The sequence below is a fragment of the Callithrix jacchus genome, chromosome 9 (genome assembly GCF_049354715.1).
Source record: "Callithrix jacchus isolate 240 chromosome 9, calJac240_pri, whole genome shotgun sequence".
Lineage (NCBI taxonomy): Eukaryota > Metazoa > Chordata > Mammalia > Primates > Cebidae > Callithrix > Callithrix jacchus.
The window spans coordinates 60,616,335-60,641,441 of NC_133510.1; the positions used below are offsets into that span (position 1 = coordinate 60,616,335).

The 25,107-nt window shown below is 38.9% G+C and overlaps 1 protein-coding gene and 1 pseudogene across 3 annotated transcripts in view; both read left to right on the top strand.

Moving 5' to 3' along the window:
- Nucleotides 1-24,430, top strand: part of LRIG3 (leucine rich repeats and immunoglobulin like domains 3) — a 48,530-nt gene extending 24,100 nt beyond the window's left edge. For 2 of the 3 annotated variants that reach the window (XM_054238336.2, XM_009004128.5), the window contains 16 exons: nucleotides 4,522-4,653; nucleotides 5,194-5,337; nucleotides 6,647-6,790; nucleotides 7,152-7,295; nucleotides 7,690-7,833; nucleotides 8,739-8,819; nucleotides 9,726-9,797; nucleotides 12,013-12,084; nucleotides 12,572-12,735; nucleotides 14,700-15,020; nucleotides 17,160-17,441; nucleotides 18,697-19,149; nucleotides 19,945-20,103; nucleotides 22,005-22,151; nucleotides 22,251-22,526; nucleotides 23,769-24,430. In XM_054238336.2, the coding sequence (XP_054094311.2) occupies nucleotides 4,522-4,653; nucleotides 5,194-5,337; nucleotides 6,647-6,790; nucleotides 7,152-7,295; nucleotides 7,690-7,833; nucleotides 8,739-8,819; nucleotides 9,726-9,797; nucleotides 12,013-12,084; nucleotides 12,572-12,735; nucleotides 14,700-15,020; nucleotides 17,160-17,441; nucleotides 18,697-19,149; nucleotides 19,945-20,103; nucleotides 22,005-22,151; nucleotides 22,251-22,526; nucleotides 23,769-24,013 (2,980 nt within the window). In that variant the 3' untranslated portion in view covers nucleotides 24,014-24,430. The remainder of the gene's footprint in view (nucleotides 1-4,521; nucleotides 4,654-5,193; nucleotides 5,338-6,646; nucleotides 6,791-7,151; nucleotides 7,296-7,689; nucleotides 7,834-8,738; nucleotides 8,820-9,725; nucleotides 9,798-12,012; nucleotides 12,085-12,571; nucleotides 12,736-14,699; nucleotides 15,021-17,159; nucleotides 17,442-18,696; nucleotides 19,150-19,944; nucleotides 20,104-22,004; nucleotides 22,152-22,250; nucleotides 22,527-23,768) is intronic. The other variant, XM_009004129.5, reaches the window with a different exon arrangement.
- On the top strand, nucleotides 16,134-16,918 carry LOC103795280 (cytochrome c oxidase subunit 4 isoform 1, mitochondrial pseudogene; annotated as a pseudogene).
- Nucleotides 24,431-25,107: the final 677 nt, after the last annotated feature.

Consider the following 25,107-nt stretch of genomic DNA (forward strand, 5'->3'; position numbering starts at 1 on the left):
CAGTGTGGCTGTTTCTTCCCTTTCTTTGGGAGGTTTTGCTGATCCCCAACACTCTCTCTACTACTGTAGAGAAGTCTGTCCACTGCTTCCACTGCCCACTCTTCTTTCCTGTCGCTGCACTTACCACACTGTGGACGGCTCCCTGTATTGCCCGCTGCTCTCCCCACTAGACTTTAAGCTCTGTGCGGTCAAGGGGCATGTCCATCTTATTCATGAAGCACTCCAGCACTCTCAGAGTTACGTAACATCAGATGAAAATGGTAAGCCATGTTTGCCTCTGCATTTTAAAGGTATTTGGCAAAGATGGCTGAAAAGTGAAATTGGCAACAAAATGAAACCATTTTCATTGGACCCAAGAAGCTGAGGCCGAAATACCTGGGACTCCTGTTTTTCCAGTGGCCTCTTAAAAGCCTGAGGGAACCATCTGGTGTTCCTGACCAGCCCAAGTCCCCAGGTCTGTGTGTCCACAAGGAACTAATTATACTTCACTTCAGAAATTATTTAACTGTGGAACTCCCTGTACTATCAAAAAACATAGAAGACCAGAATATTCCTAGTCTGTAAGATGGATTTGTATGAGGCTGAAACACCTTCCAATATTTTCAGTTCATTTTGTGAATTTTGAACAATGGAAAGATGGTATTTCCACATTAAGTAATGGAAAAAGGTATTCAGAGTTTTATTTTTGTGTAAGCATTGCACATTTCCTGCCAGAAATATTAAGTAACTACAGTGCCTTTTAATGTGTTGATCAAGTTTGGCATTTATTCCTATTTGGAGAAAAATTAAAGCTGGAGTTGAGTTGAATCTTTGTCTTCTAAAAGTAGATATTTTTGACCATTTGTGTGAAATATGTTTTTTTTTTTTGAGGGTTTTAGATGATAAAAAAGGTTTTTTAATTTAGTTTTTTAAGGTAGTTGTCTCCCATTTTTAGCCCTCTTCATGATACAAAGCAAGTTTTTGTTTTGTTTTTTGTTTTGTTTTAAATTGGTATGGTATATATCAGGTGGTTATTTGCCAGTTAGTCTGAGAGCTAATAAGAAGTGGGTATTTGGATTTAATTCAGTTCCATTAGGACAGATTTACATTTTTGTGATACAGGGACTATTATTCTGGCAGTTGTAAGGGATTTTTGTGCTAAGAAGTGGTGCTGACAAAGACAGCACTGTGCACACTCCATCTATAACTGAGCACTTTCACACTGCAGTTTAGGAGGTGTGCAGTTCAGGAAATTGCTGGCTTTGGCTGGAACATACTTTTACTGCAAGGAAAATTTTATTCGTCACTCAAGTAATTGGCAGTTTTAATACCTTGTTCATAATTACCTTATAAACAAACGAATATATAAACCAAAGATTGTATGGTCTGTTATCTAACTTGTAGCCTTATTTGACCAACATGATAGACACCTGTGGGGCTCCCTAGCCCCCAAACTAATTTGCTTTATTTACTGCACACATCCATAGCTGAGTGTTCTGTTTTTGTTGTTGGTAAATACAAATGTAGCTTTGCTTGCTGCAGACAGCCTGGGGACCAAAACCAGATGCAGAGTTTGAAGGGAGATAGGGCTAGGGATGGGGGAGGGGATAGAGAAAGGGGCACTTGAGAGCGACTGCAGTGTTTGTAGGAGGACATCCTGCTAATGCAAACATTTGGATTATGCATTTAAGAGAAAACTTTTGTCCCCTAGAGCAGTGTGGTTTTATTTAACCCACACACCCTGACCCTAAGGCCTTGTGGCTTGTCTCTTGGATGGAATCCATCTCCGGGACCTAGGAATTGACTAATTGTCTCACTTGCATTACCCTGTACCTCACAGCTAGATCAAGGAGTTTATACACAGGCGAATCCAGATGTGGGAAATGGTCAAAAGCAGAGGTCATGGCTGACTTGACTCTAAACAAAAGTCTGTTAAACTTTGTGGGAATCTGAAGGGCTTGAGATTCATTTGTGACTTGTACATAGGACTGCTGGATTGTCTCTTGTTTTTAAACTTTATTATCATCATAAAGTTCAACTCTTAAGATACGCATTGTCTGTGCTAGTTACCTGACATTAGATTTTCTGATGACTTGGACTTTAAAGTTGGAAAAAGACAGTCCACCCACAGTCCGTAAAAATACTGTGCAGAAGGGTTTTAACAATATTTCGAGAAGCTTTCTTAAGTTGTTGTTTAAAGATAAAATGTATAGCCTGTTTTCTCCCTTTATTATTCTCTTGTGAAGAAGATGGCACCTGACAGGAAGTCAGCCATCTTAACTCTGGTAGATGCTGAACTCGTGCAGGCCCTGGGGCTCCGTTCTGGTACATTCTTAGTGTTGGCATGATGATGGCTCAGTGAGCCAGAGTAGATTCCCAGATCAGTTTAAAACCAGAAGTTCAGCATTTTTGCAAGGTGGGAAGTAGCAGCCTTTTCAAGGGAGGTTCCCATCTGTATGAGAAATTAAATGCCAGAATATCTTTCATACTCTGTATTCTATGAAAGAAGCCTTAAGGGATTGCTTTAGGAACAGTCCGGGCTTATTCTTTGAGTTGGCTCGGGAATGCTTGAACTTGTTAGGTGAAAAGCCTAGTTTTAAAATGTTTTGGAATGTCTGTACCAGAGAAATTTTACTATGATTAAAGGGCATACTCTATGAAAAGTGTTGAGCATAGGGCTTGGCACTTAATCGATCCTCAGCATTATTGGATTTTATACACATTCTAGGAGTGATAGAGAATTCTGCTTCTGAGAATATCTCAGGATGGCAGAGAAGACCAGTGGTGTAAGTGCTATGTGAGCATGCAGCACAGGATTTTGTGAAAACATGTAAGAGGTACACCTCACTTGGGAACCTCCTGAGATAGTGAGAGACTGATGAGTTATAATAATGCAGAAGAGCTTAACACACTAAGAACACCATAGAAATCCAGTTTTGGGTACAAAAAAAAATACACAAAGTATATTTTGTAGGTTTTCTTCTCAATTGAAGATTAACTTCAGATCCTGTACAAACACCAGTGTGTGACTTGTATAAGACAGAATTCTGTTTAGAGCATTCAGATTGCTTCACTGTTCCTTGCATTGTAAAGAGGAGACCTTTCTAAGATTTGTAGGTATGCTTTCTACCTTGCCGTTATTTTCCCCCGCCAAAAGCTGGTCTAAAAAAGTCCAAACTACCTGATCTACTATGACAATTAAGATAGCTTGCACATCTGTTTGATTGCTGTTTTCTGACAAAATTGTCATTTAATGCTGCATTTTCCTTCAGGAGTTACTGTATTGATGACTTTTTAAGAGGTTTGGAATGGCCTCTTTTTCTCCCTGTTTTTGTTCCTTTCCATTTGTTCAGTGTAACACCAACAGAACTTTACACAATTGGTAGAAGCATTCTGTATGTGTGCTGTACCATTTGATAGCTACCAGGAGTATATGGCTATTGAGCACTGGAAATGTGGCTACTGTGACTAAGGAGCTAAATTAGCATTTAATTTGAATTAATTTAAATGTAAAGAGCCTCTTGTGGCTAGTGACTTCCATACTGGACATCACGGTCTGATGTTTAAGACTTTTAATGTAAAACATGTTTTGATCTAATTATGCCAAGGGATTATTCAAACTGGAGTGCTCTTATGTGATACTTTTTACTATTGAAAGCCCTGGGGCATATTCACTGCTATTGAAGACTGTGGCAGTTCCTTGAAACTTGCTGTTTCTTAAAGAAAAGTGGATTTCTCTCGCATGATTCGAAAAAATCTCAATCTGACAAGTATTTTAAATTCAATGGCACCTGTCATATGGGCACTTTTTAAGAGAAGAATTAGAAATAGATTAGGAATCAAGAAGAAGGAATAGGGAATTAACTTATCAGTGTCAGGTGTGCCACATTGGTGTTGTGCATTTCCTATACCATCTAATAAGGGGAAAAGGGAGAAGAGCTGTTCAGAAAAATAGCGAGGTGTGGTGGCTCACAACTGTAATCCTAGCACTTTTGGAGGATGAGGCTGGAGGATTGCCTGAGGCCAGGAGTTGAGACCAGCCTAGACGACATAGTGAAACCCTCACTGTACAAAACTTAGTGAGGTGAAGTGGCACTCACCTATAGCCTTAGCTACTTGGAGGCTGAGGCAGGAGTATCCCTTGAGCTCAGGGGTTTGAGCTGCTGTGAGCTATGAGTAAGCCACTGCACTCTAGCCTGGGTGCCAGAGTGAGATCCTGTCTCCAAAACATAACAATAAATAAAAATAGATTTTTTTCAAAAGTGAAAAATAGCATAAAGAAGATCAAACTGTTGTCTTTAAATGCATAGCATTCAGACAGCCACAACTGCTAAGCAGTACCCCAGATTTACACAGAAATATTTTTCATGTATTTGAATATTATGATTTATAATTTGGTATTGCTTTTCAACTTTTAAAAGTACTGTTTAGATTAGTCAGTTTCATATTTCCCAAGAACCCCAGTCAGGAGTAGAAAGTATTTTTCTTCTTTCAGATTGTTGCACTATTAACCTTGCTAACTGTGCTTTTTTTTAATTCTAGGGCTGGAAACAGAATTGTTGAAATACTACCTGAACATCTGAAAGAGTTTCAATCCCTTGAAACTTTGGACCTTAGCAGCAACAATATTTCAGAGCTCAAAACTGCATTTCCACCCCTCCAGCTCAAATATCTGTAAGTGAAGTTTTCTTTAGCAAAAACTTTCACCTGTAATGAAAATATTATAATGAAAAAATAATAATGGATGGATCCAAAGTATAATTTATTGTATAATCCAAAGTATAACTGATGGATCCAAAGTATAATTTATTGACTTGGAATTTGCTGTAAGCTTGAATGAAATCTTCCGTTTATTCTTACATTTTTAGGTTACAGAGAATTACACATTTTTTATTAGAAAAAAGGTAGTATGAAAAGTGCACATTTTTAAAACAATCAAAATCAGACCATTGCTATGTTTTATTAATAAATGAATGTCATAAAAAGTGGATATTTATAAAAAAATGTTTGCAACCATCATATATTTAATCACTCTTTTCCCAGCAGTACGTGTGAATCTTAATCAATATCTGTCCTTGAGGACCTAAAGAGTAATTATTTTAAGTTTCCACTGATGATTAGGTTCCCTGGAGACTCTTTAATAATACAGAGATGGCCTCCACTTTAATGTGCAAATGAATCAGAAGGCGAAGCTCATCTTTAAACTTTCAACAGGTATCTCAACAGCAACCGAGTCACGTCAATGGAACCTGGGTATTTTGACAGTTTGGCCAACACTCTCCTTGTGTTAAAGCTGAACAGGAACCGAATCTCAGCTATCCCACCCAAGATGTTTAAACTGCCCCAGCTGCAACACCTGTAAGTAAAATGTCCTCTTAGATACTGTTTCTCACCTCCTCCAAACCCTTGGTGTCTACTGCTTACAATCTACAATGTGGCAAAAGGAGTTTAGGGACAAGGATGTAGCCGCCTTTCCTTTGATAGTTGGAGCTGTAAAATCTCTAAATTGGAAAGAGCCTCAAACGTCACCTAGTGCCAGCTGCTGCTTGACAAGACACGTTAGATTGTTACTGAGAGAGCGAACAGCCTAATCGTTGAACAACACCAGTACAAAAGTGCCATTGTGGCACTGAAGAAATCCGGGGTCTCTCAACAGCTGTGGTTTATGAGAATAATACCAGCAATTCCAGCAGGCTCTGATAGCTTAAGTGGCTGTAAAGATCTGTCTCGTTAATAATGGTAGAACAATCTGTGAACAGACTCCTGCAATAGTGCAACCTTGGCTGCACATTACAAACACTTGGGGAGCTTTTAAAAATCTTGCTGCCCAGGCCACACCCTAGATCAATTATAATAGGACCTCTGGGAGTAAGATCTAGGCTTCAGAAATTTTTAAAACTCCTAGGTTGGGTCCAGTGTGCAACCAAGGCTGAGAACTGCTTTAAAGAGAAAGTATTAAACCTAAAAAGAATGGTGAATAATCGTAACAAACTTGTAAACAGATTGTACAGGATAAACTTCATGTTTTAGTATAACATTTAATAATCTCATTCTGGATTGTTTAAAAACAAATCTTAGTTTGTGTCTATACTGAGTGGACAGGACTTTAGAAATTAAAGTGCAGTCTAGTTTCAGTATTTTATTATTACAAAAACACGTGACACATTTCAGTAGGAAATTCACTTTCTGCTTAACGAATTGAAATTCTTTGCAATAAAAATGTTTGGAGGGCCGGGCTTGGTGGCTCACGCCTGTAATCCCAGCACTTTGGGAGACTGAGGCGGGTGGATCACGAGGTCAAGAGATCGAGACCATCCTGCTCAACATGGTGAAACCCTGTCTCTACTAAAAATATAAAAATTAGCTCAGCATGGTGGCGCGTGCCTGTAGTCCCAGCTACTCGGGAGGCTGAGGCAGGAGAATTGCCTGAACCCAGGAGGTGGAGGTTGCTGGGAGCCGAGATTGTGCCGTTGCCAGCCTGGGTTGTGCCAGCCTGGGTAACAAGAGCGAAACTTCGTCTCAAAAAAAAAAAAAATGTTTAGAAACTGAAAACACTCTACGTAATTGAACACTGACTGGTTTAACTATATTGTAGTAATGACACATTTTATTACTACCTCCAGAATTTAATTGTCATATAAGCTAACTCTTGTGATACTCAATGCAGTGAATTGAACCGAAACAAGATTAAAAACATAGATGGGCTGACATTCCAAGGGCTTGGTGCTCTGAAGTCTCTGAAAATGCAAAGAAATGGAGTCATGAAACTTATGGATGGAGCTTTCTGGGGGCTGAGCAACATGGAAATTTTGTAAGTGTTGTTTATCACAGTCCCTACTCAGGTAGTATGATCATAGAATGCTAGTGTACATTCAGTAGGTCTTATTTGCAATCCTATGTTAAAATCTCATAAATCAGCAATCTTATTTATAGTTTAGTATTCAGTTTTGATTCAGGTAATATGATCGAGAATTTCTAAGTACATAAATTTGTAAGCACCTAAATTAAAAGAATATATAGTTTTTTTTTTTTCTTTGCTGGTGTCTTCATATAACAAAAGCTGATCATCTAATAACATTAGGAATATGTAATAGGTTGTAATCATATGTCCCCTTTGAAGAGACTAGATAATGAAGCTTTGATCCTGCTTTTGATTCTTACTGTAAATGTAGGCAGCTGGACCATAACAACCTAACAGAGATTACCAAAGGCTGGCTTTACGGCTTGCTGATGCTGCAGGAACTTCATCTCAGCCAAAATGCCATCAACAGGATCAGCCCTGATGCCTGGGAGTTCTGCCAGAAGCTTAGTGAGCTGTGAGTTGCCTTTTATTCTCCTCAGGTTTGAGAGCAGGGATCATGCCAGGGCATGAGCTTCTTACCACTGATCTGTGAAATTTTCATAACAAAGTTTCCAAGGTGACAGCTTTTTTCACATGCAACCTAGTCTTATTTTTTGTGATAAGTTGAAGCCAATTCTGCTGTTGCAGTCCTTTGTCACATTGGCAAAAGCAATGATGGTTATTTTCAAGTAAAGAAAATGTATTTTTTTTAATTACTGAGATTAGAAATATTTACTTGGGTATTATTAAAGCAGAATTTAAAAGTAAGGATTAGTGTAACTCATACAGTACCTGTCTTTTGGAAAATGAATCATTGTGTTGAATTGAAAACTAAAAGCTCTTGTTGTTTTTCTCTTTTTTCTTTACAGGGACCTAACTTTCAATCACTTATCAAGGTTAGATGATTCAAGCTTCCTTGGCCTGAGCTTACTGAATACACTGCACATTGGGAACAACAAAGTCAGCTACATTGCTGATTGTGCCTTCCGCGGGCTTTCCAGTTTAAAGACTTTGTAAGTTACACATTTTGCTGTCAGTACATGAACCTAATTGGTTCCTAAATGTGCCCACTTTTCTCCTAGCAGATTTCCTTTGTTGTCAGGGAAATGTGTGCAGCCTCAGAGGTAGTGTCTTAATCTTTCCCAGATCAGTTTGATTAAAATGGATCCATTTCATCCATATGCGTTTTGTAAAGGGCTGAAAAGGACAGTGATCAGTTTGTTTTGGTGATTACAGTTAGCCTTCTCAGGGTCTCCAGGAAGTTGGTAACTGTGTAAGAGGGAAACAAGTGTTAAGTCCACCAATTTTTTTCTTTATAAAATGCAGATTAAAAACGACTTGGAGTAAAAAGGTCTACAAAGGGCAGTGAAGGAAGATGCCGTTTATCATGCCAGTTATATCCTCAACCTGATCTCTGTCCTAAGAGAAAGAAAAGGGAGTTGAATTAATTGACCTTTGAAAAATTTCTCAAATGGTAATTTAAGGATGTTCAGTAGGCTTTTGATTTTTTGCTCTGTCAGAAACCTTTGCTCTGTTCACTATTTGAAGCATTACATAATTGAAAGACATGCTGTATGCTTTGGCAAACTTCTGCATGTGTGGTTGGAACAGTGGTTTTAAAGTTTAATGTATTTTTCAGACTGTTCAGATCTTTCAGAATGTAGTCATCTTGATAGAGGAATTAATAGGGCCAGCGTCAACTTTTTCTGATTTTAGGAAAAAACTTAAAATGTTGTTGAAGGAATCAGGCAGGGTGTAAGAAATAAGTTGAAGAAATAAGAGTTTTCTGTTATTTTGAAAGAGGTGGAGATAATGGGGGGAATTATGAGAAATGTTTTACAAATGATATGCCACACAGGTGGTCATATTAGGCTTTCTGAGCATATCACTGTAAGGGGAATGCTTCTTTTAAAACTAGAGATCTGAAGAACAATGAAATTTCCTGGACTATTGAAGACATGAATGGCGCTTTCTCTGGGCTTGACAAACTCAGGCGGCTGTGAGTATGAATTGCCTCATAATTTAGCTTACTCATTGATTTAAAAACTTTGTCTTGACTGAAGTCAGCTATACAAGTTGATATCATGAAGAGATTGGAAATCGGTGCTTAATGTGGTTACTACCCTTTATCCTCTCCCCAGATGCGTGCTGTTAGGCGGGATGTATATTATCAGCTTTTTCTTCCTTAGGTGAAAGTGTTATTCAACACTTTAATGTGTGTAATTTACTTTAAAATCCACTTAATAATTTTCAACTCTGCTGAGGGCCTAGACTTGTCGAATTATCCTTGTGTAAAAGTTAGTGCATGCACTTCCACATTTTAAAATCTTCAGTGTTGTACTGTCCTCGCAGGAATTTTTTTAATGAAGTAATCTAGTAGCCACTGATAGTGCTGTGGTAGGTTACAAGCAAAACAGGATGAAAACACCTTATAATTAGCCATAAAATGGTCTTGCAGATGGTCAAATTACATGTTTTAAGCCAGCAGTTTTCAAATTGAGCTCCCTCTAGTCCTAAACTCCTGTGAATGAAGGTATCCACAGAGAAGAAGGGGAAGGAGAAAGCATTCACTATCAACCTGCTTTGTTAGTGTTCTGAGACAGTTTACTTGAAATAAAGTCTCTACCTATTCCTAAAAGGACTCTGAAAAACAATGATTTAACTTCATCAGCAGAGCAACTCTTTGAATGCCTATTTTTGTTGGGCTCTTTGTTGAATGCTTTGAAAACCATATTGAACTATGTTATTGAAATAGATGGCACGGGCAGGTTTTTACAGGATATGTTCTTTAATTGAAGAAAATGGAACTGTTTACCCATAATTTAAAAAGCAGTCGTGTTTATGAGAGTTCCATCCCCAAAATGGCTTTTTAAATTAACTGTTTCAATGTAATTTTTTTCCCTAGGATACTACAGGGAAATCGGATTCGATCTATTACTAAAAAAGCCTTCACTGGTTTGGATGCATTGGAGCATCTGTGAGTAGCAGAATTTACCCTAAACAGAGTCTCTAAGATGGTCATTTACTCTTGGGTCATGAAAGATAAAACAAACTAGAATGTAATTTAGTTGGCATCCTTCCAGTTTCATAAAATGCATTTAAACATCTCCCTATCTTTCTATCTCTTTCTCCGTATGCCTTCTTACCTACCTACTTATCTACCTACCTATATAGAAGTGTGCAGGTATAGGCTTTCCTTTGTATTTAAGGACAAAAGCTGTATCTCCTTAATGGGTTTTTAATTGTTTTTCTCAAACGGTGATTAATTAAAAAGAAAACCTACTAGATATTGTTCATCCACTATATGTTGGATATTTTGCTGCTTTTTCACATATATTGTCTCATTTAATTTTTAATCAGAATACAGTTCAATAGCTATTATTATCTTTATTGTTAAGCTAAGTGGAGGTTCTAAGAGTTTATTGATTCCATTGGACAGTTAAGGGAGATGACTTGGATGTTAAAGAACAAAGATAATGTTCTACTATCCTTAAGAGTGATGTAGGGTTTTAGCACTACTTTGAGAATTTTTGGTCTCTTATTGTTGTTTAATTATAAAATATACAACCCCCTTACCATTGTTCTCTTTGTTGTTGTTTTCTTTTGTTTCTTCTTGACCCATCAGTTAGTAACTGTCAGGAAGGGTACTCAGCTCAGAGCTGTTCCTACTTCCACAGTGTCCCTGCATCCCACTAGCTCTTGCCTGTATAATCTCTGCCGCTACTCCCAGTAACTCCTGGCACACACTTCTGAAATGTCATTTAGGGACTCAGGAATTTTCAGCCACTAAGAGAGGAAAGCTGGCTAACTTCGATAGGAATCAGACCGTGCATGTTTTAACAAAGGGAACTAACCAACCCATTAAAACCGTGGATGAATGTTTTACACTTGTACAGTAAAAAGTAAAAGTACAACGTAATGTATAGTATCTACTCTGACAGTTAAGGAATGCTTATAGCCAAAAGTTTTAATATCTGTTAACCAGGAGAAGAGAAGTTACAATTTTAAATACATGTTTGGTTCTCCCAAGTGTGCTATATATTGAGAATGAAGATTTAGCTGTTGTCTGTAAACCACTTTGTCGTCACCGTCTCACTGCACCAGGTAGTCTGAGGGAGACTGGGATTATGAGCCATCCTGACAGTGAGTGCGGCAATTCAAATTATAGTAGAATGATTCTACAGAGCTGAGTTTTGGAAGAGCAGACCAAGATTGCAGTATTTATTGAAACCGACTATTAGCCAAAAGGGTTTGTCATTTGGCCCATTCCATTTCTGGGAAAATGGAATTAGTGGATTAGTAGAGTATTAATATCTGCTTTAGTTTTCGTAAATCTTCCTTGATTGCCCGAGCCTCCTTGTCTAGCCGTGTCCGGTCCCTTCTTTCTTTTTCTTCTCTTGCCACTTGTCTCACTCAATATTCCCTTTGTATATTCTGACCCCTGTAAAGAAAAACGGTATGGTAATCGTTACGGTGAATACTTGAATGCAGACTGCTTGCTTATAAGTCTCTTTAAAAAGAGAATTAGCCCAGAATGTACATTCATTATTAATTTCCTGCCTGAAGTATTTGTTTGTTTTAACGAGTATATCTTGTCTAAACATCTTACTGCATTTATGTTAGTGAGTTGTGTATGACAGAATTAGATTAATGGTTAAAAGCATAGGTTTTGGAATTGAAAATAATTGTTTCAACTCTGACCTTTCCCTTTTGTGCTGAGTAGTAATACCATCGTATTTTGGGTTGTTGTAGGAATAAGTGCAGTAGCATATGTAAATCACTTAACTGAATGCCTATCTTCAAAAATACTGTATAAATGATGCTTTTTAAAAGCATAATTATGAGAAATTTTATTTGTATATTTATAAGTTTCTAATAGTTACTAATTTGAATAAAGAATCATAGAATAAAATAATAGAACAGCTTGGGCTCTAGTAAGTCAAATAACTTGTGATGACAGAAAATGAATCTTTTTCACTAAAACAGAACCTGTCTCTGATACAAATGCCCTTGTTCTTCATCACAAGCTTTGTAGTGGATTCTTCTGGGGTGCCTCAATCCTCTATTTTAACACATAGATAGAGAGGAGTATCTGTTTGGCAAATGGGGTGGGCAGTGTGGGCCCAAACTTTGTCCCAGAGCGCAAAATGGTGGTGGTTTGCCCTGATGCATTTGATTTGGTGATTTTTCAGAGACCTGAGTGACAACGCAATCATGTCTTTACAAGGCAATGCATTTTCACAAATGAAGAAACTGCAACAATTGTAAGCTTTTCTTTTCCTTCTCGAAGTCTGAAAGTATAGAGGGGAAAACTGTCATATGATGTGTCATCCTCAATTATGTATCTGTAAAAAGTGCCTGGCACATTCTTAACATTACTTAATTTTTATACTAGACAACAAAAAAGGAGTTGATTTGTTCTTTTTGTCGTAATGAGTTTCTTTTTCTATTTTAAATTCGCAACTTTGTGGGACCACATACAGTACAGTGACTCAATATAGTAGTAATTTTTCAGTTATAAGGTACTTTTGATAAATTTAACATTTCTGTGTCAGTAGGGCAGTAAGAACAACAGAAAATCATGCCAGATAAGGTCCTTGTATTTTAAAATGGAATGTAGAATACTTATTCCATGGGATGTGTGTATTCAGTTTCCAAACTCATTGCTTTGTTAATATTTACTTGGGTTTAGTTGACTTGTAGAAATCTGCATCTCATACAGAACAAATTGAATGTAATTACTCTCCTCAGGCATTTAAATACATCAAGCCTTTTGTGTGATTGCCAACTAAAATGGCTTCCACAGTGGGTGGCGGAAAACAACTTTCAGAGCTTTGTAAATGCCAGTTGTGCCCATCCTCAGCTGCTAAAAGGAAGAAGCATTTTTGCTGTTAGCCCAGATGGCTTTGTGTGTGGTGAGTATAAGTATTGCCCTGGCCTTTTATTTATTCTTCTTTTTTCCCTCCCGTTTATCCAAATAATGGTTTTGAGTAGATTTATGATCTTTTTATAAAGCTTTTATTTGTGCTGAGGTAGAGGAAAATGGGTCTGTAGTTTGCTGATTATTTTAATTTCACAGATGGGAAAGAGAATTTTCTAAAATTGCTTCATCTTTGTTTTGGCATCAGGATGGTTTGGTGGAAACAGAATGAAATTGGATCTTGGCAGAATGGAAGGATAGTCCCAGCCCTTCTACTTAACTTAAATTCCCTAAATGTTAGTCTCTGCATCCAGGAAATGGGGACTCTCCTCTTTTATTCTCTTCCCAACTCTGAGAATTGTTGGGAGGCTCACATGAAAGAGAAAGTTATTAATAATTTATGGGCTGCTAAATAATGGTAGGTAAAACATTTACAAGCAATAGGAAATGTGAATTTATTATAAACAATTTTAAGGTCCATTGTTTTAGCATCCAAGAATCTCGGCATTAGAAATCTAGTTACCCAAACTTTACATAGCTAATTCATAGCAGATCTGGATTTAAAAGAAAAGTTTTCATCTCTGGTGCAGTTTTCTGCCTATTACATGGTACTGCTATTTACTAGTAGCTGCCATGGAGACTTCTGTAAAAATAAGTATGTTTATGAAACAAGAAATCAAGAGTTTGCTTATATTTAAGCATGTGTGTTAAAATATTAACCTTCTTTTGCATTGACATTTAAGAATTTACTTAAAACTGCTTTATCCATGATATATATTTTTAAGGTTGCAGCGTTAAGCAGTGCCAGTAGTTTCTGGAAATAAAACTTCTCATGTAGCTTTTGGATCCAAATAAGCTTTTGGCATTCGTCTGTAAGGGCCCAAACTGCTCCTTTCCCATGGTCCTTATTTCATAGTTTTTTAGTCCCAAAATAGGAACTCCCTATTACTTTGAAACACATATATAGTATCCATAGTTTTTTTTCACTTCCTTGTGAATCTGAACATTGACTTATTAAATGAGAATTTCAGAATAATTTAGAAAATAAACCACTTCAGTTACAGTATGCAGATATGGCATTGAAAAACAGCAGCACTGGATTATCAAGGCATCCCCCATAACCCACTCAACGCACTTAAGAGTTGTTTTCTTAGAGCACCCCAGTAGTACACTTTGGCAGATCCCAGATGTTTCCTTCTGGGTTCAGATCATCTCTGAGAAACTGAAGTTCAGAAAGGTAACTTTTCCAAAGAGTAACAGAGAACTAAAAATAACTGCTTAGAATGAAAGAGTTGCTTAGCTCTAATTATAATGTAGCTTTGACAGGGTAGCACAGCCGCGTGATTGACCACTCCAAGCTCCAGGCCGAAGCCAATGTCTACCATTTGTTTTAGAGATGCTTTATGATTTGCTGTCAGCTTTTTTTTTTTCTTATTGGCTTTACCTAAATTACTGCTTTTTAATAGTGGTTCTGTTTTGGTAAATGGGGTGTTAATGGCTATCTTTGTTGATTAGTCATGATTGATGTTCGATTTCCTGATGTTGCTATTCCTTATTTGAGGAGAACATGGGAACAATTGCAGTTTCTGACAGTAGTAGCATTCGAAAATGATCCATGAGGCTGGAAGTTTTTAAACTGCTCTCTTCTTCTGTTATACAAAGCATAAGGGATCGGGAATAAACTGTGTTTTCTGATAGCTCCAAAATAACAGCCTCTTCTCAGGTAATAGTGATTGATAAATAGGAATCCGTCTCTATTTGAGATGAATGAGTTACTTTATAAACCCTCTTCCTGTGTATCATTTCAACACAGGGCCTGCTAGTCCATCTGTAAAACATACACAAAGGGTAAAACCTAAGATGCTGTTTGTTTCTGCATTTCTTGATGTTCAAATTTGAGTAGTATTTGGACTCCTGAGCCTTAACATTGTTTTGTCTCCTCCTCTCCATTTTGAACAGATGATTTTCCCAAACCCCAGATCACGGTTCAGCCAGAAACACAGTCGGCAATAAAAGGCTCCAATTTGAGTTTCATCTGCTCAGCTGCCAGCAGCAGTGATTCCCCAATGACTTTTGCTTGGAAAAAAGACAATGAACTACTACATGATGCCGAAATGGAAAATTATGCACACCTCCGGGCCCAAGGTGGCGAGGTGATGGAGTATACCACCATCCTTCGACTGCGCAAGGTGGAATTTGCCAGTGAGGGGAAATATCAGTGTGTCATCTCCAATCACTTTGGTTCATCCTACTCTGTCAAAGCCAAGCTTACAGTAAATAGTATGTGATCTGACTTTTCCTTTAGCATTTAAAGATACCTTTTAGAAATAGAAAGCACCTGTTTTTCTCTCTGAATCTTAACCCTGTGCTTTCTCCTCACAGTTCTCCACCTGACTCTAACTTTCCCTACCTTTCTTTCTACAAAATTAAGATTCTTGGTTATTTGTATCTAAACCTGCAATTATCATATCGAGGACGACACCATACTCAGTGTGGTGAGTAACACAGAAATGAACCAGACATATTTTGCTCTTTTTTTTTTAAGACAGATTCTCACTCTGTCACCCAGGCTGGAGTGCAGTGGTGTGATCTCGGCTCACTGCAACCTCCGCCTCCCAGACTCAAGTGAGTCTCTTGCCTCAGCCTCCTGAGTAGTTGGGATTACAGGCATGTGTCACCACATCTTTCTAATTTTTTGTATTTTTAGTAGAGACAGGGTTTCACCATGTTGGTCAGGCTGGTCTTGAACTTCTGACCTCGTGATCCACTCACTTCAGCCTTCCAAAGTGCTGGGATTACAGGCGTGAGCCACTGCACCCAGCCATGTTTTGCTCTTTGAGAGTTTACAGTGTGCTGTATGATCTGGGAAGCTGCAAAGCATCATGTTGGATGCACACTGCCTTTAATTCAGAGATCTGTGTGTGAATCCTGCCACTCCTGCATGTGGCTGCGTGATTCTCAGCAGGTTACTTCATGTCACAGCCTCTAGTTCCACCTCTTTCAATTAGGGAAAAATAGGTCCTTACCCCGGAGGCATTATGCTTATTCAGTAAAATAATGTGTGTAGAGGATATAGCAACATGGCTGCAAGGTAGAATGCAGTGTTAGCTACTGTTAATGGAAGTCTATTCTTGTTTCTGTGGTAGGTATACAGTTTTACAATAGGATCCTCGCCACTTGATCATTTAACTATCTGTGTCTGCCATGGTAGATTTCGAATATGATTCTTTAATGCATTCACTCAACAAGTGATGGCCGTGGCCTGCCACAAAGAACAGTTTTGAGTTTAAATTGTAGGACAAAGCATGTATCTTAAAAGTCCCAATGTTAGAGCTACCAGCAGGTACTTAAAAAAAAAAATAGATGCTCTTTCGGTCGCGGGACACCGGGTGTAGAGGGCAGTCATGGCGGGCAGCAACGGCAGAATGTTGGCTACCAGGGTATTTAGCCTAGTTGGCAAGCGAGCAATTTCCACCTCGGTGTGTGTACGAGCACACGGAAGTGTTGTGAAGAGTGAAGACTATACGCTCCCAAGTTACGTGGATCGGCAAGAGACTATCCCTTGCCCGAAGTGGCCCATGTTAGGCACCTGTCAGCCAGCCAGAAGGCCTTGAAGGAGGAGGAGGAGGCCTTCTGGAGCAGCCTCTCAATGGATGAGAAAGTCGAGTTGTATCGTATTCAGTTCAAGGAGAGCTTTGCTGAGATGAACAGGGGCTCCAATGAGTGGAAGATGGTTGTGGGTGCTGCCATGTTCTTCATCGGCTTTACAGCAATTCTTATCATCTTGGAGAAGTGCTATGTGTACGGCCCCCTCCCGCATACCTTTGACAATGAGTGAGTGGCCATGCAGACCCAGAGGATACTGGACCTGAAGGTGAACCCCGTCGATGGCCTCGCTTCCAAGTGGGACTATGACAAGAAGGAGCGAAGAAGTGAGAGATGCTGTCCTGTGCCGAGCCAGGCTCTGTCACCTCCATGTGACCCCTTGCCTCTGTACTGGAAACCTGTTATGCCAAACAGTACCACTGCTTATAAATGACCAGTTTATCTGAAAAAAGAAAAAAAATAGATGAAGCAAGTGGTCAGGGTACAAAGAGATTAATTGATATGCCCAAGATCTCGCAATTCATTATTGAAGAAACTAAAAAGTGGCAGAATATAGCAGAAAGACCTTCATTCTGAGAATCAGATGACCTGTGTTTTATCCTGACTTCGTTGTTTCTGTATCTGTAACCTTGAGAAAGCCTTTTAATCATTCCATCTCAACTTTAGTTTCCTTGACTTGAAATTGGAATTAACCCTTGCCCAATCTATGTCAGGGACAGTCTGAAAGCATCAAACAAAAAAAAATAAAAAGGAATGCAAGTGAACCTCTAAGACTCCATCGTGCTAATGCCTATGTTGTTTCTCTGATTTCAGTGCTTCCCTCATTCACCAAGACCCCCATGGACCTCACCATACGAGCTGGGGCCATGGCACGCTTGGAGTGTGCTGCTGTGGGCCACCCAGCCCCACAGATAGCCTGGCAGAAGGATGGGGGCACAGACTTCCCAGCTGCACGGGAGAGACGCATGCATGTGATGCCTGAGGATGACGTGTTCTTTATCGTGGATGTGAAGATAGAGGACATTGGGGTGTACAGCTGCACAGCTCAGAACAGTGCAGGAAGTATTTCTGCAAATGCGACTCTGACTGTCTTAGGTGGGTGAATTTGTTAAGATTCCATAGTCTAAATCAGTCTTAAAGATACTAGCTCCTCCAGGGTCCCTAAGTGCCAGAAGCTGTGAGAATAAGACATGAAGATCTATGGGGCATTGCCTTTTCCTGGGAAGTATTAATGCAAATGGCCTCTTGAACACTTTGAAGTTAGGGAGTGCATGACATCCTTAAGTCTGGCAAGTGAGGTGAATCCTTGTCCCCTCCATTCCAAAGAGAGGGGCCAAGTAAAAGTTTTGATGTTTTCCCTTTTACAGGGGATTACCCTCCTCTAATTTACCCACTGGGCTGTCCATGTCAGTAGTGTTAGCACCATAAAGAACATATAAAAAAACGTAGGAGGCCGGGCGTGGTGGTCACACCTGTAATCCAACACTTTGGGAGGCTGAGGCGGGTGGATCACAAGATCAGAGATCCTGGCCAACATGGTGAAACGCCGTCTCTACTAAAAATACAAAAGTTAGCTGGGTGTGGTGGCATGCACCTGTAGTCCTGGTTACTCAGAAGGCTGAGGCAGGAGAATCACTTGAACCTGGGAGGCAGAAGTTACAGTGAGCTGAGATTGCCACTGCACTCCAGCCTGGGCAACAGAGCGAGACTCCATCTCAAAAAAAAAAAATGTAGGAACAACTTAGGAAGGCCTTATTCTTTTTTCTCGGCCTACCATACCTCTCTGGAAGTCAAAGTTCTTTTTCATCTTTTACCTAAACAAATGCTTTTTAAAAATGTAAACACAATTATTATGTGTGTATCTTCAAAAGAGCTAATTAAAGTAACCTATTAAGATACTAAATAAAGTAAATTATTGTCTGAGTTTTAGTATAGGCCTAGGCATCTGGCCCTAAAGTATTTCATTTAAAAAACTTAAGGATTCTGATTTTTTTATTCATCAACATACCCTTCTGCTTGAAATTATTTTTATACTTTCTGTGTTTAAAAAAGGTTTTATTTCCCACTCTCCGCCAGCCCCCACCCCCACCAGCTTCCCAACTTTTGCAAAAGTGAGGGAAGTTGAAATTTTAAAAATAGTAACTATTATATACTTAACTGGCGTTATGAGTAAAAGCAGAATAGTGAAATAGTGAATGTTGTGTATGTTTAGGCTCTTAAAAAGGCATGTCCAGTAAGTTGTGGGAGAATAAAATTTTAGGTTGCAATTTGAATAAATTTAAATGCTACATTTTATGATTTGGAAACTAAATTTTATTTGGGAAATTAAAAGCATAACTTGTTATTTCAGAAACGCCATCATTTTTGCGGCCTCTCTTGGACCGAACTGTAACCAAGGGAGAAACGGCCGTCCTACAGTGCATTGCTGGAGGAAGCCCTCCCCCCAGACTGAACTGGACCAAAGATGATAGCCCTTTGCTGGTAACCGAGAGGCACTTTTTTGCAGCAGGCAATCAGCTTCTGATTATTGTGGACTCGGATGTCAGCGATGCTGGGAAGTACACGTGTGAGATGTCCAACACCCTTGGCACTGAGAGAGGAAGCGTGCGCCTCAGTGTGATCCCCACTCCAACCTGCGACTCCCCTCAGATGACTGCCCCGTCGTTAGATGATGATGGATGGGCTACTGTGGGTGTCGTGATCATAGCTGTGGTTTGCTGTGTGGTGGGCACATCACTCGTGTGGGTGGTCATCATATACCACACAAGGCGGAGGAATGAAGATTGCAGCATTACCAACACAGGTGTGTAAATAGAAGCTTGGCAACAGGTCACGGGAGTCGTGTGTATTTGTGGTTCTGCAAATACTTCTAGAAGGTGTGTCTTGCAGTCTGAGTTCATCTCAGAAGGGTGACTCATTTGTTTCAAGCTGCAGAAATACGGTTTGCTAAAAATAACACTCGAGCCCCAAATAAAGCTGATGTTTGAAGATTAATACTTTTTGTTAAAATGACATCAGAATATCCTGTGGCTATAAGATAAAATCCAAGTCACTGATGAAATTATTTCTAATTCCTTCATAAGATAGTGATGGAGAACCAGGAACAGCCCCTTAATGATGAGGTTTCCTCTCTGCAGTGGTTGTGTGTCTTGTTGTGTATGCAGATGTGCATGGAGTTAGGTGGGATTTTAGTTATCAGTGGATAAGAGGAGCTGTGACTTGATTCGTATGTGCAAAGTCAGATATTGATTAATATTAAACGGAATATGGCAATAATCAAGCTTAATTTGAGAGCTTACATACTGTCCCATGAAAATTCTTAAGCCTTCATCTTTTAAAAAAAACCTTTAAAAACATTTGTTGTTTTGAAATTTGTGAGGTGCATCCAGAGGGTGATAAAATAAAAAATCAGATTATACTTCCCAGAGGAGCAAAGCCCTAATTGCCTTTCCAGAATACTGTACAATCAAGATGGTTTTGCCAGGGTTGATCTCCCCTAATTTGATGTATACAGAAACCAAAATAGTCTATGCCTATGGGATGCCTGTGGGACAATTATGGTCATTCTTGGTTAATAACATGCTCCTGTTTCTTACAGATGAGACCAACTTGCCAGCAGATATTCCTAGTTATTTGTCATCTCAGGGAACATTAGCTGACAGGCAGGATGGGTACATCTCTTCAGAAAGTGGAAGCCACCACCAGTTTGTCACATCTTCAGGTGCTGGATTTTTCTTACCACAGCATGACAGTAGTGGTATGTGTTTAAGATGAACGTGGGCTGTAATTGTTTTGTAGTCTTATAATGGAGGGCTCAAATATGATACTCATTTTCACAAGGCATGATTTACACTGACATTTAGGACCTGGCCCAAGATCACTAGCAATGGTGAAATTGTATAGTTCTAGACCCTTCTCTTAAATACTAGGAAAAAAAAAATCTTTGTTTCTGGCAATTAAAAAAAGACTAGTAGGTTTAGAGAAATTTAATTATTCCATGCAATCTAGTATTTTCTTTACGTTATTAATGTTCTTTGGCCCTGAATGTTCTCCTTCCTTAAGTGATATTAACTGGTTACATGAGTGGGCTTTAAAGTCGAATGGTTTGCATTATTCTCTTTGAGAAGTCTATTTTTAAAATTTATTTTTATTTTATTTATTCATTTTTCTTATTTTTAGAGATGAAGTTTCACTCTGTCACCCAGGCTGGAGTGCAGTGATGCGGTCTTCGCTCACTGCAACCTCTGCTTCCTGGGTTCAAGCCATTCTTCTGCCTCAGCCCCCAGAGTAACTGGGATTGCAGCCATGTGCCACCATGCCTGGCTAATTTTTTTTTAATTTTAATTTTTTATTTTTAGTAGAGATGGGGTTTTGCCGTGTTGGCCAGGCTCATCTTGAACCCCTGACCTCAGGTGATCTACCCACCTTGGCCTCCCAAAGTGCTGGGATTACAGGCATGAGCCACCGCACCCAGCCTCTTTCAGAGGTCTAATTCTGACCCTTGCTTTAAATGCTGCATGATTCTGAGAATAATAATGAGACAGCATAACACAGGAGCACAGGTTTGGTACAAGACCAACTCCTATTTCTTGCTCCGTGTGCTGTGGGGCATATACAGGACTTTCCAATGAGGTAGTCGTACAAATGAAATGAAAATGGAAAACTCTGTGGTGCTAGGCACATATTAAGGGCTCAGCAAGTGGAAGCCATCAATATTATTCTAAAATATATGACCAACTTTTCCCTTAAGTATTTATTATATGCTCTGTGCCAGACATTGTAGTGGGAAGAAAAGTATATTTGTTTTCAATTTCACAGTTTAGTCAGTGGTGAGATCAACTATAAGTGCTTGGCAAGGTAGTGATAGAGGGTGTAGAGTTAGAAGATCTGAGCATAGACATGAGTATTCTGGTTAGAACCATTTAATGGCAAAGAGTAGAGACCCAAGCTCCTTAAACTATAATGGGATTAACTGAAAAGACACTTAAGGAACACCTAAAAAGACAGAACTGGGGCATAATAGTGCCAGGCTGCCTAGATGAGGCTGCACCCAGAGCAGCTCTGGGCCACCAGCATTACTGCATCACGTTCTGCATATTTGCTTTTCTCTCAGACCACCACCTTTCACTGCCCAGTTTCTGCTTTCTAGGCATATGATCCTCATGACATCTCTAACCCTGATGATATCACTTATTCTTCACCTGCCATGTCCAGAAGTAAATGGCGTATCATTCTGTGTTGTTTGGTTCAAACACCCATGAGATGATATGTTTAGCTGAGCTTATCTTTGAGATGGGCATTAAGAGGTCATTGGCCAAGTGCCAGTCCTGGTTCTGGTCATTCAGGACCTTTTGTAAGAAGGGGTCAGTGCTGATGGTATGTAATTCAGACCATGGCTGCTTTGGCTGGAGGATCCACACACTAGTGATTCCCTTATAAACCTGAGTGAGCAATAAGGCCGGCACACCTAGCACAGTGGGTAATCGAGTCTTCTCATACATTTTTTTAAAACCTTACTGTAAATTTCTGCACATTTTTTTTCGTCTATGTGATGTTCTAGTCAAACTTTCATCTATACATATAAAAAAAGCCAAAACTGGGGAGAATGTGAATGGCACTTGAATACTTGGATCAGTGACTAAGATTTTTGTTTTAAAGGGACCTGCCATATTGATAATAGCAGTGAAGCTGATGTGGAAGCTGCCACCACAGATCCGTTCCTTTGTCCCTTTTTGGGATCCACAGGCCCTGTGTATTTGAAGGGAAATGTGTATGGCTCAGATCCTTTTGAAATGTATTATACAGGTAGGTGGTTTTCTTGTCTGAGTATGGTTCTCTTTCATAGAGAGACTTCTAGATGTGCTAACTGTCATCTCCTTCTGTTACTACCCCCAAATTAAAAAGGTTGCAGTCCTGACCCAAGAACAGCTTTAATGGACCACTGTGAGCCCGGTTATATAAAGAAAACGGAGTGCTACCCATGTTCTCATCCTTCAGAAGAGTCCTGCGAACGGAGCTTCAGCAATGTCGCATGGCCTTCACATGCGAGGAAGCTGCTTAACACTAGTTACTCTCAAAACGAAGAACCTGGAATGAAAAATCTGTGTCTAAACAAGTCCTCTTTAGATTTTAGTGCAAATCCAGAGCCAGCGTCAGTTGCCTCGAGTAACTCTTTCATGGGTAAGTTTATTAGGTTATCAGGTACCTCATTTGAGGATCCATACTCTTTAAGTTGTGTGTGAGAGATCAGTGAGAGCTTTGAATGTCAAACTGGTAAAAAATGGCTACTTCCATGGTGCTGCCATGACATCCTACTAGTTAGCGTAAAGGCTTCCAAAAGCAAAGTCTGAAATGGGATTTTACTTGATGATGTGTTTAATTTGTAACTAAGCCTCAGGAGCTTTCTGGGTAGCACTGTGTGTGGCATCTACTTCAAGACAAGAGTTTGGGGATGACTTAGGAGCTCAGCTTGTCAGCCATGTGGAAAAAGTGGTTTCAGGCTCCCACGGCCTTTGGGGTGGAGTTGTGTGCTCTGCATGATTGTGGTTTGGTACGTCTGGTGGCTTCCAACTGAACCCGCAGTCAAAGGGTGGAAAACAACATCCTACCTAGCAACAACTGCTAGTCCGACAAGCTAGACTACCTTTGGCAAAGAAAACCAGCCTTAAGGCCCAAGTCGGTGGTGTTAGATGCTGGCTGGCACCGAGATTAGGTTGTGGATTTTTTGGTCTGATGCATGGGGACAATGGGATGGAAGAGCTGAGGTCATCTTTTCACTGAGCAGAGGGAGATGGGAAAATCAGCTACAACTTGCCACGTTGACAAAAAAAAAAAAAAAAAGAATTTTCAAATATTTTCTTCTAAGAAATGTTTTATCACAGTATAATTATTTATATTCCTTTTTAGGAAAAACGAAAATAATATGTTTTGTATGACTGGCAAGAATTTGATTCAATTGAGTAATATTTTGCTACAATTAATAAAGAAAGGGCAAGACATAGGTTTATTTTGAAAGAAAATTTCTATATTCAGGCCCAGTTAGCTTGGATCGTACTGTCCAGCATACCATACCCTTCACCAAAGTCTGTGGGCTTTCCAGCTAGGATATGGGGAAACTTATATTGGGAAACGTAGGGAACTTTATTGCATGACCACTAACATTACTACAGGTCATCAGATATGATAAAGAATAGATGCATTTGTTCAGGGAATGTAAATATGAGGGAGGGCAAATGTCCTTTGCTCCATTCTGGAAGTGATCTATCTAACACAGATTCACATGTATGTGAGTACCATAATGTGGACTTGTAGAAAACATTTATTCATATTCATGGAGTAAGATGTTTCTTCATTTGCAGTTGGCTTTATTGATTCACATGCTACCAAAGAGACCCATGTGCTCAAGGTTTTTCTTTCTTTCAGGTACATTTGGAAAAGCTCTCAGGAGACCTCACCTAGATGCCTATGCAAGCTTTGGACAGCCATCAGATTGTCAGCCAAGAGCCTCTTATTTGAAAGCTCATTCTTCCCCAGACTTGGACTCTGGGTCAGAGGAAGAAGGGAAAGAAAGGACAGATTTTCAAGAAGAAAATCACATTTGTACCTTTAAACAGACTTTAGAAAACTACAGGACTCCAAATTTTCAGTCTTACGACTTGAATACATAGACTGAATGAGACCAAAGGAAAACCTTAACATACTACCTCAAGTGAACTTTTATTTAAAAGAGAGAGAATCTTATGTTTTTAAAATGGAGTTGTGAATTTTAAAAGGATAAAAATGCTTTATTTATACAGATGAACCAAAATTACAAAAAGTTATGAAAATTTTTATACTGGGAATAATGCTCATATAAGAATACCTTTTAAAACTATTTTATAACTTTGTTTTATGCAAAAAAGTATCTTATGTAAATTAATGACATAAATCATGATTATTTTATGTATTTTTATAATGCCAGATTTCTTTTTATTGAAAATGAGTTACTAAAGCATTTGAAATAATACCTGCCTTGTACAATTTTTTAAATAGAGGTTATTTCATTATATTTTGCACATTATATTTAATAAAATGTGTCAATTTGATGCCAAGCCCCATTTGTACAATAACAATTTTATTTTCCACACATTTTAGGCTTAATTAGTTCACATTATCACATCTCAAATTGATGGGAATTATATTTAGCCCATTAAAGTATGAACAAAAATGACTGTTCTTTCTACCTCCTAGGACTGTTATAGATTCAAAGCAGATTGTGCGTGTGAAAGCACAACTGAAAACAGGAAGGCGCTACAGAGATTGAAGGTACATTTATTCATTTCTAAATCCATGCACAAAGTTATGATCCAGTATAATATAGTACAACTGCCATTCCTTAAATCACTGCTCAATTCATGTTTCTTTGATTATAATAATGCCTGTGTGGTCTAATGCCTTATGCTTATCCAAGTAGTTTCACATTTGCCGCCTCTTGTCTTACAAGCGAGTGGTTTATTGTACGTCTATAGCTAAAATGGCTATAGCAGAGGTGGACTTTCACGCACTGTTCCAGGTTCTAATGAGATGCTGCTGGAATTGCTTTCTGTTTTTATTGATTTTCTGCTGAAGAGTAGTTTGTATATAACTGGTACTGCTAAGCTATTTTTCAACATTCTTTAACAATTACCAAAATACTTTCTTTGTTCATCAAGGTTTCGTTAAAAACTAAGTAGCAAATCTGTTACTTGTGCACATAAAATGATTTAAAACATTTGTTTTTAAA